Genomic DNA, 14,284 nt, shown 5'->3' with positions numbered 1-14,284 from the left:
CTGCTGATTCTTTGGGGCTGGGTGGCACTGGGTGTGCCTGGCCTCCTCTGACCTCAGCTTTCCCAGCTGTAAAATGGGCTTTTCTTGCAGGGTCAGGAGGCAGGTTTTGCTGAGCTGAGGACCACTGGGACTAGATGGGGCCAGCTGTGGGCAGCCATCTGAGACCCCGCACTGCCCCACCGAGCCACACCAAACACACAGGCACTGTGGTGACTTGGGTTTTAATTCTTAGAGGAGGGATCTGTCTGGCTGTGGTGCCATGCTTGGAGACTGGCCTGCTGGTCCCCCGTGCGCCCAGCTGCCTCCTCCAGTGCCCGCCTCCTCTGCAGTTTCTCTTCCAGCTCTGCTGTCACGTCTGCCAACCCTGGGGTGGGGTGGGGGCGGGTGTCTGAAGCTTCAGTGGTGCCAGGGATCCCCAGTCTAGGCTCTCCCCAATTACATCCACCCAGGACCACTGCAGAATTTTTGAGGCCCAGCGTAAATGAAAATGTGTTCAATGGGCATGAAGAATTTCAAGAGGAACATAGCAGAGCATTAAGCCAAGTGTGGATTGCTTCAGGCTATGAGGTCCTGTGTGACTGCAGGGGCCCCCTATTTGTGAAGCCCACCTTGCACTGACCCCCTGCACAAGCAAGCCCCTTACCTGTTGTGGGGAAGAAAGCCTGTGCTGAGCTGACTGCCAGCTTCCTGGCCAGGCCACTGTGGAGGACTTTGGGCTCTGAAGGAGAAGACAGATGAAGGCTGAGGCTGGCCTTCCACTGGATGGGGGAGGGACTGGGAGGAGGGGACCCCCCCCTACCTGGCCTGGGCACACTGGGCGGTTTTGGAGGCTTTGCCTGAAACTTGGCCAGCTTCTTGGGCTTCAGAACAACTGGCCGACTAGGGGAAGGCACTGCATGGACAAAGATGTGGCATGTCACATCCGGCCATTAGCCCGCCCCTGTCCCCAACTCTCGACCTCCCCTGGTCCCCCACACACCGTCCTCATTCATGTAGTTTGCAGCTGGAGTGTCTCCAATGGGGATCACATAGTTCTCGTCCTGGTGCAGGAGCGGGGGCAGCTTGTCCTGGCTGGACACAGGCATGGGAGGCAGCTGCTTAGGGCCACCTTTGGGGGGTGCAGGACCTGGTGAAAAGTCATGGTCACTGTCAGGGCTGACATGGTGCAGTGACACCTCAGGGTGGGAATGTGTGTGTGCTCACCTGGATATAGGCATGCGTCCCTGCCATCTGTCTGTGCACATGCCTGTTTCTGAGTCTGTGTGTTTGGGTCTCTGTAGCATAAACATGTACCCTGGGCTCAATTTGCAGAGGTGAATATATGTAAAGGGCTTATTTATTTTTTATTTATTTTTTGGCCATGCCCACAGCATGCAGCATTTCCCTGACTGGGGACCGAACCTTCACCACGGTAGCGACCCGAGCCACAGCAGTGAAAAAAACACTGGATCCTTAACCCACTGAGCCACCAGGGAACTCATGTAAAGGGTTTATGCACCAAAATGTGTGATACTGCATGGATGTTCAGGTATGTGCTTGGTCACTTGTCTTTATTAGTGTGTAGGCTCCTGTATCTGATGGTCTGCGTTTGTGTGTACACATGTGATTGTGGCCTCAAGGGTGTATATGGATGTGTGCTTCAGGGAACTGGACTTAGGTGACACCCATATTCCTGCATGTGTGGAGCTGTCATCTACACAGGACCTTCTGATTATTCGGGTGGACACTGTTCATCTTCGTGAGTGTGGCATGCCTGCATTTGTGTATGTGTATGCTCATCATGCCCGAGGGGTCAGCTGTATCTGCCCAACCCAGGGAGGACCATACTGCTCACCGCACAGACCTTTCCTATCGCTTCCTCTTGCTTAATATGCTGGACCACTTCCCACCCCAATTTCCCATCTCTAGTTCTTGAAATACTTTGAGACCTTCAGCAAACACTTCCTTCTCCAGGAAGACTTATGTCTACCCTACTCGGCCCTGTTGCCCTATTTCCCCAACTCTCCAGCCCCAGATTCAACTGCATGGGGCTGGGAGTTGTTTGTGCCCAGCCATGTCCATCCCCTCCATAACCTGGAAGCCCCTAGAGGGCAGGGTCTGAGTAATTTCTGCAACTCTGGATATAAGGTCGGGCACACGTAGTGCCATGAGGGTCGGGTCTCTCCCCAGTCTGCCCCAGGGGCAGCCGCGGGGAGGTTGCATCACCTGGGCCGGGGACCAAGGAGGCAGAGGAGGCCGAGGGCGCCACCCACACACTTTCGCCATTCTCTTTATCCGCCTCCACGTAGCCTGGAACAGAGAGGCACGGTGGAGGAGGCACTGCGGCTGGGGGCTGACCCAGGGGTGGCCCCTTTGGGTAGGGCTTGGGAGAGGCGTGCACTCTGCCCCCGCCCCAGTTCCCTGAGGCTGTACGCACCTATCACTTTCTCATAGTCCTCATCCAGCAGGAAGGGCACCAGAGCCTTATTGGTATGCGACACGAAATAGTTGACTACTGCATCGATTGAGGTGCAGGAGAACTGAGGGCAGATAGGGGATCAAAGTCAGGACTGATGAGGAAGAGGCACAGATCTGGCCACTGTGCTTCCTGGGACCCTGCCCCAACGCTCACCGGCTCCTCCACATCGATCACGTACTTGAGGCCCTCGCGCTTCACCTTGTAGTGCCGGACCACCGGAGTCCTGCAAGGGCAGTGGGCAAGCAGGTGGTGTGGCTAAATGCAAGGCAGGGCTGCTCCCCGCAACGCCTTGTCCTGACCCCGCCCCCGTGGAGGGCCTGACCGCTCTCCTGTACACTGACCACGCCCCGTCCTGCCGTGGTTCTTTGAGAGGGACCAGGCCCTGAGCCAACTCCGTGAAAGACCCTGCCCTGGGTCCTGGCACTGCCCTCCAGGAGGAGTCCGCCCAGGGAGGTGCCCTGCCCCATCCTGGCTCAACCCCTGGGTTCCGCTCCACCTTCGACTTGGCACTGCCCCCTAACCGCGCCCCGCAACGCCCCCCACCCCCGGCTCCGGCGTCACGCATGCGCACCCGTTGAGCGTCTGGCGTGTAGTGACCGACAAGGCGCCGGTGCCGTCTCCGCTGGGCCGCAGCAATAGGTTCCCGCACTCGGGATAGCGCTCCAGGAGCAATTGCGCCTCCAGCCGACTCACCTTCAGGAAGCACCTGGGGCGAGCCCCGTCACTCACCAAGACAGGTCCCGCCCCTTGGGACACAATCACCCCCCTGAGCGCAACCCCTCCCTTCGGCGCCCAGCCCCATGCCCTCCTGCCCCTGGAGACCCTGCCTAGTTCCCCTGGTTCAAGCTCTGTGTCTGCAGCTTCAGGTATGTCCTCCAGGCACAAAAGCCTGCACTCGGAAACCCCGACCTCCCTCCCAGGCACCTAAACCCACCCTTAGAGACCCCGGCCCGTCCTTAGAGACTTCGAGCCGCTCTAAACAGCTAGTCTCCGCTCCTGCCCAGGTGCGGCCCTTAACTCAAGCTCTGAGGCCTGGAGACCCCGCTCAACTGCCTCCCCTCAGCCCCGTGCTCTCCAGCTCTCCCCCATCCTGGAGACACTCGGGCACTCACGAGGGCATCTCGAGCGCACGGCGTGCTTCCTCTTTGGCCAGGGCCTCGGCCATCATGTACAGGTGTCCGGGCAGCAGGGTCAGGTTGGACGGCACACGGAGCTGAGGGGGGATTGAGGCATCCGGAATGGGTGGCTGTGCCCACGTCAGAGGGGCAGACTGAAGCCAGAGTGTGTATAGAGCCAGGGTGGGCACCCAGGTTTGGGACTCCAGAGCCACCTGACACCTCAGAGCAAAGAAGGCTTAGAGAGTATTCCAAGAAAGAGAGATTTTGGTAATGGGGCAGAGGACCAAAGTAATATTAGAATGTAGAGACTCAAATTCAGTGGTCGGCAGGGGCCGGCCAGAGAACAAATGAGTAAAATAGAAATCAGGAATGTTGACTAAAACTCCTGGTTTTTAAAAGTTCCCGCTCCGGCACAGTGGGGTAAGGATCCCGGGTTGCCACAGCTGTGGCCTATGTGGCAGCTGCGGCTCAGATTTGATCCCTGGCCTGGGAACTTCCATATGCTGCTGGTGTGGCCAAATAAAACAAAACAAACTCCTGGTTTTTAAATGATAGCTAATTTTTAAACTTATAGCACTTTGTTGGCAAGACAAAAGATGTTTGGGGGCTACGTCTGGCTCATAGACCACCAGTCTGAGGCCAGAGCTTTGTTTGGGGAATGAAGGATGGGTAGGAAAAAAAAAAGAGGATTTCTGAGCAGGACTAGTGGGGAGTAGGATAGAGAGGGGCCAAGGAGGACCACTCTTACCTCCACCACCGTCAGGATGAAACCTTTCCACCTTTCCCGAGACTCCAGGCTCTCTACCTAGGCAGAGAAAGGAAAAGTTGCTGTGCTGATGAGCCTTGGTCTATTTATCTGTGATATGGAAGTGGGGAATAAGAGCCCATTTCTTAGGGCTGCTTTGAAGATTAAATGAGTTAGAGTAATTTAGGATGATGTCTCAATGTAAGTCCTCATTTATGAAGTGTATAATTATTCTTTAAATGGTTATGAACATTTTGAAAAACATAGATCATGTATCTCCTATGCTCGAAACCCTCCCTTGACTCATCCCTCCCCCAGCATTGAAGCCCAAGGCCTCTTGTGACCCACAAGGTTGCACGACCCCCCCCCCTTTCCTCCTCGTTCCCTCCCCGGCTCACTCTGCTCCAGCCACAGGGGCCTCCTCACTGTTCCTCCAACATGCCAGGCACAATCCTGCCTCACGGCCTTTGCATGTGCTATTCCCTCTGCTAAAGAGCTGCTTCAGCAATATCTGCACTACTGGCTTCCTTACCTCCTTTGTGAGGCCTTCTCCGATCACACCTCTTAACATTGCAACCCTAACCCCTCATCCCCTTTCCCTAGCACTTGTCTCCATAGCATCTACCACCATTCATCCTTTATATGTTTTTTACACATTTGTATTTGTGTGTGTGTGCCTCCACCACTAGACTGTAAACTCTACAAGGGCAGAGATGTTTATATGTCTTATTCACTGCTTTGCAACTAGGAGAGTATCTTCTTGCACACAGGAGGTGCTCAGTAATGTTAGCTGAAAGACTGAATGATGGCAATGATGATCCCTGTGGATCAGATCCTGTCCTGGACACTTTACACATATTATCCCATTTTTCAGTTGAGACTGAGGCTCACAGAGGTTAAGTGACATGCCCAGTGTCCCCACATCCATGCTAATATGTATTAATGGTGGGTACAACAAGAATGAAAGGTCTCCAATCAGCCCCACCTAGAGACCTACCTTGAACTTGATCTCCTGGTTCCGCAGGACCAAGCAAAAGTGGGTGCCAGGATCATGGGAGCTCCCCCAGGGAGCCTCATCTGTGAGCTTCACAAACGCCCCTAGGTCAAGCTTCTCCACATGCTGGGGGCACAGAAGTGGGGTCTGAGCACCAGGCCCGTGGCCCCTCAGGCCCCCCAGCTTGGCCATACCATCCACACCCTTTGTTTGGTCCCTGGGGTCAATGGTGGGCTAGTTCTTGAGCCTTCATTTCTGTCCTTACCTGGGAGTCCCGATTGCTATTGTAGAAATAGAGAGTCAGGCCCTGGAGGCCTGCCCAGAACTTCTTGTAATCCTGTGGACCAGAGTGGAGAAAGAAGAGATGAGGTGGAAAAGCTGGGTACCTTCATCATACTCTGCCTCAGGACCTTTGCACTGGCTATTTCTGCCTGAGCACTGTTCTCTCAGGTCTTTACATAGTTTCCTTCATCACCTGCTTTGAATCTTTGAACAAATGTTGGCTTCTCAGGGAATTCCTTCCCATCCATGGCCCAGCTTCTGGGGATCTGTTCTGAGAAAGGACCAAAGAGAAACTCCAGAGGTGGGAGATTTAGGAGTAATTTGTGCTAACTCACTTTATGGTGCTCCAACTATCCACCCACCCAACCTTCACCCCCCCCCAACACTCATACATACATACAACTCTCTGTCCCCTTACCCACATCATAAATATTTATTGGTATCACCTAGGGGTCAGGAGCTGGGCTCAGTGCTGAGTCTACAGTCAGAACTTCACAAGGCTCTGGGCACTAGAAGGTCTGCATATTCAGGTTTCCCCCTACCCTCACCCCAGGATTCTGAATTCCAAATGTCCTCCATCTCCAGAGGTCTAAGGGGCTGATACAGTAAGATTTTAGGACTTTTTTCACCAAACATTCCCCAAGCACCTACCTGTACCCTGCAAAATAATATATGGGACACGGCCTCTGTTTCTAAATAGATGATGTTCCAGAAGGAGAAAGAAAGCATAGATACTAAAATCTTCCAGAGAAAAGAAGTTAGCACACTCAAGGAGGGACAGACCCTCAGCTGAGAGATCACAAAGAAGAGAGGCCCTCAAACTGGGAAATCTGGGAAGACTTCCTGAAAGAGGAGTTATTTTAATTAGTCCATAATGATAATGAGATAGCTTTTTGTGGCTGCACCTGTAGCATGCAGCAATTCCTGGACCAGGGATTGAACCTGTGCCACAGTGCTGACCTACATGATAGTGGCGATAACACCAGATCCTTAACACTCTATGCCATCAGGGAATGCCCATTGTTTTTTTTTTTTTTTTTTTTTTTTTTTTTTTTCCCACTGTACAGCAAGGGGGTCAGGTTATCCTTACATGTATACATTACAATTACATTTTTTCCCCCACCCTTTGTTCTGTTGCAACATGAGTATCTAGACATAGTTCTCAATGCTATTCAGCAGGATCTCCTTATAAATCTATTCTAAGTTGTGTCTGATAAGCCCAAGCTCCCGATCCCTCCCACTCCCTCCCCCTCCCAACCCATTGTTTTTGTTTGTGTTTTTTTAAGATATAATGATTTTGCACACTTAGTAGAATATGGTCTGGTTAAACATAACTTATATGTGCATTGGGAAACCAAAAAATTCACAACTCACTTTATTGCGATATTCACTTTATTGTGGTAGTTTGGAACTGAACCTTCAGTATCTCCGAAGCATGCCTGTGTGTTTAACCATCCATTCGCCTATCTGTCCATCTACCCACCTATCTGTCCATCCAGGGTTAAATCCTAGATATGTACATATATTTAATTAAAATTTACTGAAGACCTAATCTGTACCAGGAACTGGGAATAGAGCAATAAGTGATTAAACTCAGCATGGTCAGGGACTTCCCTAATAGTCTAGTGTTTAGGCCTTGGCATTTTCACCACTGTAGCCCAAGTTCAGTCCCTGGTCTGAAAACTGAGATCTCATCAAGCCACTGCACATTGCAGCCAAATAAGAGTGAAAATAAACTAGGCATGGTCAGACCTGCCTCGTCATGACCAGGTCTATATCATCCACTGCATGTTGTTTAAGCACTTTGTGCCTCAGTTTCTCCACCTATAAAATGGTGCTAATAACAGTACCTGCCTTGGAGGTTGTGAGAATTGGGTGAATTAATATATACCTGCAAAGTGCCAGTTCTAGCGCTGAGTCACATCCTCCTCATGCTAAGAGCTCCTCCTCTCCTGTAACCATGCCTATAGCCTTCTTCAGCCCATTTTATCATAATTTTGTTTTTTTTTTTTTTTTTTTTTGCCTGCCCAGGGCATGCAGAAGTTCCCGGGCTAGGGATCAAACCTGCACCACAGCAGTAACCAAAGCCACAGCAGTGACAACACCAGGTCCTTAACCTGTTGGGCCACCAGGGAAGTCCTCAACCCATTTTATTTTATTTTATTTTTTTTTTTTTGCTATTTCTTGGGCCGCTCCCGCAGCATATGGAGGTTCCCAGGCTAGGGGTCTAATCGGAGCTGTAGCCACTGGCCTATGCCAGAGCCACAGCAACGCAGGATCCGAGCCGTGTCTGCAACCTACACCATAGCTCACGGCAACGCTGGATCGTTAACCCACTGAGCAAGGGCAGGGACCGAACCCGCAACCTCATGGTTCCTAGTCGAATTCGTTAACCACTGCACCACGACGGGAACTCCTTTTTTTTTTTTTTTTAACCCATTTTATAATAGATGAAAACTGAGGCACAAAGATGCAGAGTCACTTATAAATGGCCTGGGTGTCAGGACAGCGAGGAACAAGGATGTGAACCTGCATCTTTCACTCCCCCCCACCCCCTGCTGTGCTCTTTCTTAACCCTTATGATCTCCTGCCTCTGTGTGCTTTCTAAGCTGGGGAGGATTTGGATGCCCAGAGGTGCAAGGAAAGGAGAAAGAAACTGCCATGTCAAAGACAGAAAAGCATAGGGAGTTCCCGTTGTGGCTCAGTGGTTAACGAATCTATCTGACTAGGAACCATGAGGATGCAGGTTCGGTCCCTGGCCTTGCTCAGTGGGTTAAGGATCCGGCATTGCCGTGAGCTGTGGTGTAGGTTGCAGACACGGCTCAGATCCCGCATTGCTGTGACTCTGGCATAGGCCAGCGGCTACAGCTCTGATTAGACCCCTAGCCTGGAAACCTGCATATGCCACAGGAGCTGCCCTAGAAAAAGGCAAAAGACAAAAAAAAAAAAAAAGGCAGAAAAGCCTAGTTGGTTTGAGTCCTAGTAGAAGATGAGTATGGGGGATTGGGGGGGAGACTGGGAATCGAGGGGCTGGACTTTATTCGGAGGAACACACACACTGAGCACCCCCCCAGCCAGCATTTGGTTCTGTGGGATATAGCCCCCATTAACTCTCACTGTCTCAACTTGCAGTCTGTGCCGACTTTGACCCCTGTGGCCGAGGTTCAGAGAGTCAGCTCAGGGCTGGGGAAGGAGGGAGGGGTGGGAGTCAGGAGGCTCCCCATTTCTTAGAGGAAGTCGCTGATCCTGTTCAGATCTGAGACAGAAAGAGACTGAGACAGACGGAGCCAGGCAGGGAGAAACAGAGAAAGAGCTCAAATCGGTCAGAGAGAGATGAACAGACAGAGGGTTGGAACCTTTCCCAGCCCCCAGTCCCCGTCCTGCTCTACCCAGCACCCACCCCACTGCACTTGACTAGATGGGGAAATCTAGGCTCAGAGAGGTGCCGCACCTGCCCAGGGCCACCCAGCAGCTCCAGCTCCCTGGCCTGCCTTACCCGGTCTCGGGGTCCCTTCTTCTCCAGAAAGCTCTCGTGGTAGTGTGAGGGCAGGGCGCCCTTGGGCTTGGGGATCCGGGGTGGGCTCAGGGCTGAGGCCATGGCCATGGCCAGCCTTGGTCTTTGGCCCGGCCTCTCCCTCCAGTGGGTGCCCCAGCTGAGCCAGGAAGCAGAGAAACAGGTTCCAGGGGAATTTCCTCTCTTCTGTCAGCTCGGCGAGCTCCCTCCCCTGTCAGCTCTGGGCGGGGGCTGGACCTGGGCAGGTCCAGGGATCCCAGGGAAATCCCAGCCTCTCCAGTCCCTGCAGAAAGACAGGGAGGCCTGGCAGGAGTAAGGGATGTCGGTTAGGGCTGCTGGGAGGCTTTCAGTGCAGGAGGGGTGGGGTGGGGGCGGGGGTGGGGGTGGGGAACCTAGCCAAGCAAAGGCCTGGAAGGGAGAAAGAAGAATGGTGCCAGAGTGGCAAGGAGATATGACCAAAGAGTGACAAGGTTCTTTAATAAAAATGTTAGAGCAATTTTTTTTTGTATCTACCAAAAAATCTTGCAGGCATTTTGATAGGAACAGCATGAAACGTGTATATCAGTTGAACGAAACTTGATGTCTCTGTACCGTGTAGTCTTCCAACCCACCAACCCACAGACATGGTCTTTCTTTCCCTTTTTTTCTTTTCTTTTCTTTTTTTTTTTTTTGCTTTTTAGGGTCACACTCATGGCATATGGAAGTTCCCAGAATAGGAGTGGAATCTGAGCAGTAGCCTCCAGCCTACACCACTGACACAGCAACCAGCAACATGCCAAGCCTCGTCTGTGACCTACACCACAGCTCACAGCAATGCCGCAATGCCAGGGATCAAACCAGCAACCTCATGGTTCCTAGTCGGATTCTTTTCCGCCACCACGACGGGAACTCCTCTTTTTTTTTTTCCCTTTATTTTATTTTATTTTTTGGCTGCACCCAAAGCATGCAGAAGTTCCCAGGCCAGGGATCAAAGCCTTGCCACAGCAGCGACCAGAGCCACAGCGGTGATAACACCAGTTCTTCCACCCTCTGAGCCACCAGGGAACTGATACTTTCAGCTTCTCTTCATTTATTTAAATCTTTGATTTCCTGGAGTTCCCGTCATGGCACAATGGTTAACGAATCCGACTAGGAACCGTGAGGTTGTAGGTTCAATCTCTGGCCTTGCTCAGTGGGTTAAGGATCCGGTGTTGCTGTGAGCTGTGTTGTAGGCTGCAGACGAGGCTCGGATCCCGAGTTGCTGTGGCTCTGGCGTAGGCTGGTGGCTACAGCTCCTATTAGACCCCTAGCCTGGGAACCTCCATATGCCGAGAAAGTGGCCCGAGAAAAGGCAAAAAGACAAAAAAATAAAATAAAATAAAATAAAATAAATAGGAGTTCCCGTTGTGGCGCAGTGGTTAACGAATCCGACTAGGAACCATGAGGTTGTGGGTTCCATCCCTGGCCTTGCTCAGTGGGTTAAGGATCTGGCGTTGCTGTGAGCTATGGTGTAGGTTGCAGACGAGGCTCGGATCCCGCGTTGCTGTGGCTCTGGTGTAGGCTGGTGGCTACAGCTCCTATTAGACCCCTAGCCTGGGAACCTCCATATGCAGCGGCAGCGGCCCAAGAAATGGCAAAAGGACAAAAATAAATAAATAAATAAATCTTTGATTTCTTTCATCAGTGTTGTATAGTTTTCAGTAACCAAGTCCTGTACCTGTTTCATTAGATTTATATCCAAGCATTTCTTTTCTTTTTTTGGAGCAATTATAAGTGACATTGTATTTTTTTTTCTTTTCTTGTTTGTTTGTTTTTTGGCAGCACTCATGGCATGCAGAAGTTCCTGGGCCAGGGATTGAACCCATACAACAACAGTGACAACACTGGATCCTTAACCCACTGAGCCACCAGAGAACTCTGCAGCATTGTATTTTTTTAATTCCAGTTTTCACATATTCTTTGCTGGTATACAGGCATGCTCTTGATTTTCATGTGTGGACTTCTTCTATAACCTTGCTGAACTAAGTCATTTCTTAGTTCTAGGGGTGTTTGTTTGTTTGGGGTTTTTTTTTTTTTTTTTGGTTTTTTTGTTTGTTTGTTTTGTCTTTTTAGGGCTGCATCCAGCATATAGAAGTTCCTAGGCTAGGGGTCAAATCGGAGCTGCAGCTGCCAGCCTACACCACGGCCACAGCGACATGGGATCCAAGCCGCATCTGCGAACTGCACAGCAGCTCAAGGCAACGCCGGATCCTTAACCCACTGAGCAGGACAAGGGACTGAACCCCCATCCTCATGGATGCTAGTCGGATTTGTTACCATTGGGCCACCACGGGGACTCCTCTAGAGGTGTTCTTTCGATCTGGTACACAGGCCGTTATATCATCTACAAATCAGGTGAGTTTCATTTCTTCCTCCCTTCCAATTTGTACACCTTTTATTTTCTTCACCATTAAGTATGATGTTAACTAAAGGTTTGTAGATATTCTTTACCAAGTTAAGGTAGTTTCCTTCTGTTCCTAGTTTGCTGAGAGTTTTCATCATGAGTGGGTGTCGAAGTCTGTCAAAATGCGTTTTTCTGCATGAATTGATATGCTCTTGGGAACTTCCTTTAGCTTGTGTGTTAGTTTCCTATGGCTGCAAATTATCCTACGTGTAGAAGCTTAAAATAACATAAATGCATTATCTTACAGCTCTGTTGGTTAGAATTTCTTTCTTTCTTTCTTTTTTCTTTTTCTTTTCTTTTTTTTTTTTTTTTGTCATTTTAGGGTTCCATCCATGGCATATGGAGGTTCCCAGGCTGGGGGTCAAATTGGAGCTGTAGCTGCCAGCCTACACCACAACCACAGCAACGCAAGATCCAAGCCATGTCTGTGAGCTGCAACAGTGGTTCCTTAACCCACTGATGGAGGCAAGGGATGAACTCGAGTCCTTATGGATACTAGTTGAGTTTGTTACCGCTAAGCCACACGGGAACTCCTTATCTGGTTTTGGTATCAGGGTAGTTCTAACTTCATAAAATGTATTGGATAGTAATCCCTCTTCAATTTCCTGGAAGAGATTATGTAAAAATGATGTTAATTCTTCTTCGAACCTTTGTAGAATTCTCCATTTGGGCTTGCAGCTGTCTTCTTTGGGACTTTTATTTATTTATTCATTTTTTTTCCAAGCAAAGGAATACTTTTTCCTTAATATCATAAAAAAAGTTTTTTAAACACATGATAGCAGAGTTCCCATTGTGGCTCAGCAGGTCAAAAACCCGACTAGTATCCATGAGGATGCAGGTTTGATCCCTAGCCTTGCTCAGTGGATTAAAGGACCTAGCATTGTTGCAGGCTGCAGCCTAGGTTGCAGGTATGGCTTGGTCTGGCATTGCTGTGGATGTGGCATAGGGTTTTGACCTTAAATATTTGTTAGGTCTGCTACTGAAATGAACTTATAGATTGGCAACTTGTGAATCTAAAAGCTACCTAGCCCCCTTTCTGGGACTTTTAACATTACAAATTCAATTTCTTGGAGTTCCCATTGTGGCTCAGTGGAAATGGATCTGATTGGCATCCATGAGGACACAGGTTCGATCCCTGGCTTCACTCAGTGGGTTAAGGATCTGGCATTGGTGTGACCTGTGCTGAAGGTCACAGATGAGGCTCAGATCTGATGTTGCTCTGGCTGTGGTGTAGGCCAGTGGCTAAAGGTCCAGTTTGGCCCCTAGCCTGGGAACCTCCATATGCCACAGATGCAGCCCTAAAAAGACAAAAATTTAAAAAAAAAATTGGAGTTCCCGTCGTGGTGCAGTGGTTAACAAATCCGACTAGGAACCATGAGGTTGCGGGTTCGATCCCTGCCCTTGCTCAGTGGGTTAACGATCCAGCATTGCCGTGAGCTGTGGTGTGGGTTGCAGACGCGGCTCGGATCCCGCGTTGCTGTGGCTCTGGTGTAGGCTGGCAGCTACAGCTCCAATTCAACCCCTAGCCTGGGAACCTCCATATGCCGCGGGAGCGGCCCAAGAAATAGCAAAAAGACAAAATAAATAAATTAATTAATTAATTTAAAAAAATTTTAATTTCCTTAATAGTTGTAAGGTTACCTGGACTTTATACACATAGCAAAGAAGAGCCTTTGGAGTCCACTCAAGAACTTTGTGACTCTGGGCAACCTCTTTTCCAGTAATGTTGATTACAGTACCTGCCATTTAGGGGTGCCATAAATTGTTAATGGTTAATGAGGTCACAGTGAAAGTTCCCCAGGCCAGGAATCAAACCCGTGCCATTGTGCTAAACCCGATCCACAACACTGGATCCTTAACCTACTGAGCCACCAGGGAATTCCTCACAGGAGTTAGTTTTAATTTTATTTATCAGAGGCAATAGGGAGTCAGAGAAGGATTTAGAGCAGGGGATAAAGGTGGTCCTAGTTGCATTTTAGAACGATCCCTCTGGGGCCAGAGTGGGAAATGGATGGGGAAGGGGTGAGTATGGAGACCTGAGACCCTGGGAGATGGCCAGGGTCCAGATGACAGAGGCTGGAGGTCCAGCCTGGGGTTTAAGGAGAGGTGACAAGAGAGTAGGCAAGGATACAGAGGAATAAGCTGAGGGCCAGTTTGGGCTCTGCAGAGTCTGAGTGGCTGGGGCATGCCCGGTTGGTGGCTAGACCCTGGGTGAACAATGTGATGACTCCATGAGTCTTGGGGGGAAAAAATTGAGTGTGGATGAAAATTCAATTAAGTATCATATTAGGAAGGGAGAAAAAAAAAGGAATTCTGGAGTTCCCGTCGTGGCGCAGTGGTTAACGAATCCGACTAGGAACCATGAGGTTGCGGGTTCGGTCCCTGCCCTTGCTCAGTGGGTTAACGATCCGGCGTTGCCGTGAGCTGTGGTGTAGGTTGCAGACGAGGCTCGGATCCCGAGTTGCTGTGGCTCTGGCGTAGGCCGGTGGCTACGGCTCCGATTCAACCCCTAGCCTGGGAACCTCCATATGCCGCGGGAGCGGCCCAAGAAATAGCAACAACAACAACAACAAAAAAAGACAAAAAAAAAAAAAAATGGAATTCTACTTGAGCCAAATTGAGGATTATAATCTGAGAAGCAGATTCTCAGAAAGCTCTGAGAACTGTTCCCCCTGTTAGAAGTTGAAGGTACAGTCATATACATTCTCAAGCCAAGGATCATACATCAAGATGACACACTGATATTTTACA

General features: G+C 50.2%; 1 protein-coding gene across 4 annotated transcripts; it reads right to left on the bottom strand.

Moving 5' to 3' along the window:
- Positions 203-9,420, bottom strand: STAP2 (signal transducing adaptor family member 2). Of its 4 annotated transcripts, XM_005661332.3 has the most exons (14): positions 9,094-9,415; positions 5,791-5,868; positions 5,581-5,652; positions 5,319-5,441; positions 4,325-4,381; positions 3,571-3,671; positions 3,030-3,164; positions 2,612-2,681; positions 2,417-2,519; positions 2,206-2,289; positions 980-1,126; positions 800-892; positions 644-718; positions 203-364 (listed from the first exon to the last, which is right to left on the bottom strand). In XM_005661332.3, the coding sequence occupies exons 1-14, from the start codon at positions 9,199-9,201 to the stop codon at positions 222-224; spliced, it is 1,389 nt and encodes a 462-aa protein (XP_005661389.1). In that variant the 5' UTR covers positions 9,202-9,415; the 3' UTR covers positions 203-221. The 4 variants fall into 4 exon arrangements, with proteins under 4 accessions (XP_005661389.1, XP_003123113.1, XP_005661390.1 ...); XM_003123065.5 differs by lacking the exon at positions 5,791-5,868 and having other exon boundaries at positions 9,094-9,420; XM_005661333.3 differs by lacking the exon at positions 2,206-2,289 and having other exon boundaries at positions 9,094-9,418.

This window comes from Sus scrofa, chromosome 2 (genome assembly GCF_000003025.6).
Source record: "Sus scrofa isolate TJ Tabasco breed Duroc chromosome 2, Sscrofa11.1, whole genome shotgun sequence".
NCBI classification, from domain to species: Eukaryota; Metazoa; Chordata; class Mammalia; order Artiodactyla; family Suidae; genus Sus; species Sus scrofa.
Note: the sequence above shows the minus strand (reverse complement) of the source record. Positions and strands in the feature narration are given on the sequence as shown.

Coding starts and splice junctions, on each gene's coding strand:
- STAP2 (XM_021084066.1), bottom strand. CDS start 9,201: ATGGCCATGGCCTCAGCCCTGAGCCCACCCCGGATCCCCAAGCCCAAG. Junction 5,442..5,580: donor ATAGCAATCGGGACTCCCAG/GTAAGGACAGAA, acceptor CTGTGCCCCCAG/CATGTGGAGAAGCTTGACCT. Junction 2,682..3,029: donor ACACGCCAGACGCTCAACGG/GTGCGCATGCGT, acceptor CTGCCCTTGCAG/GACTCCGGTGGTCCGGCACT.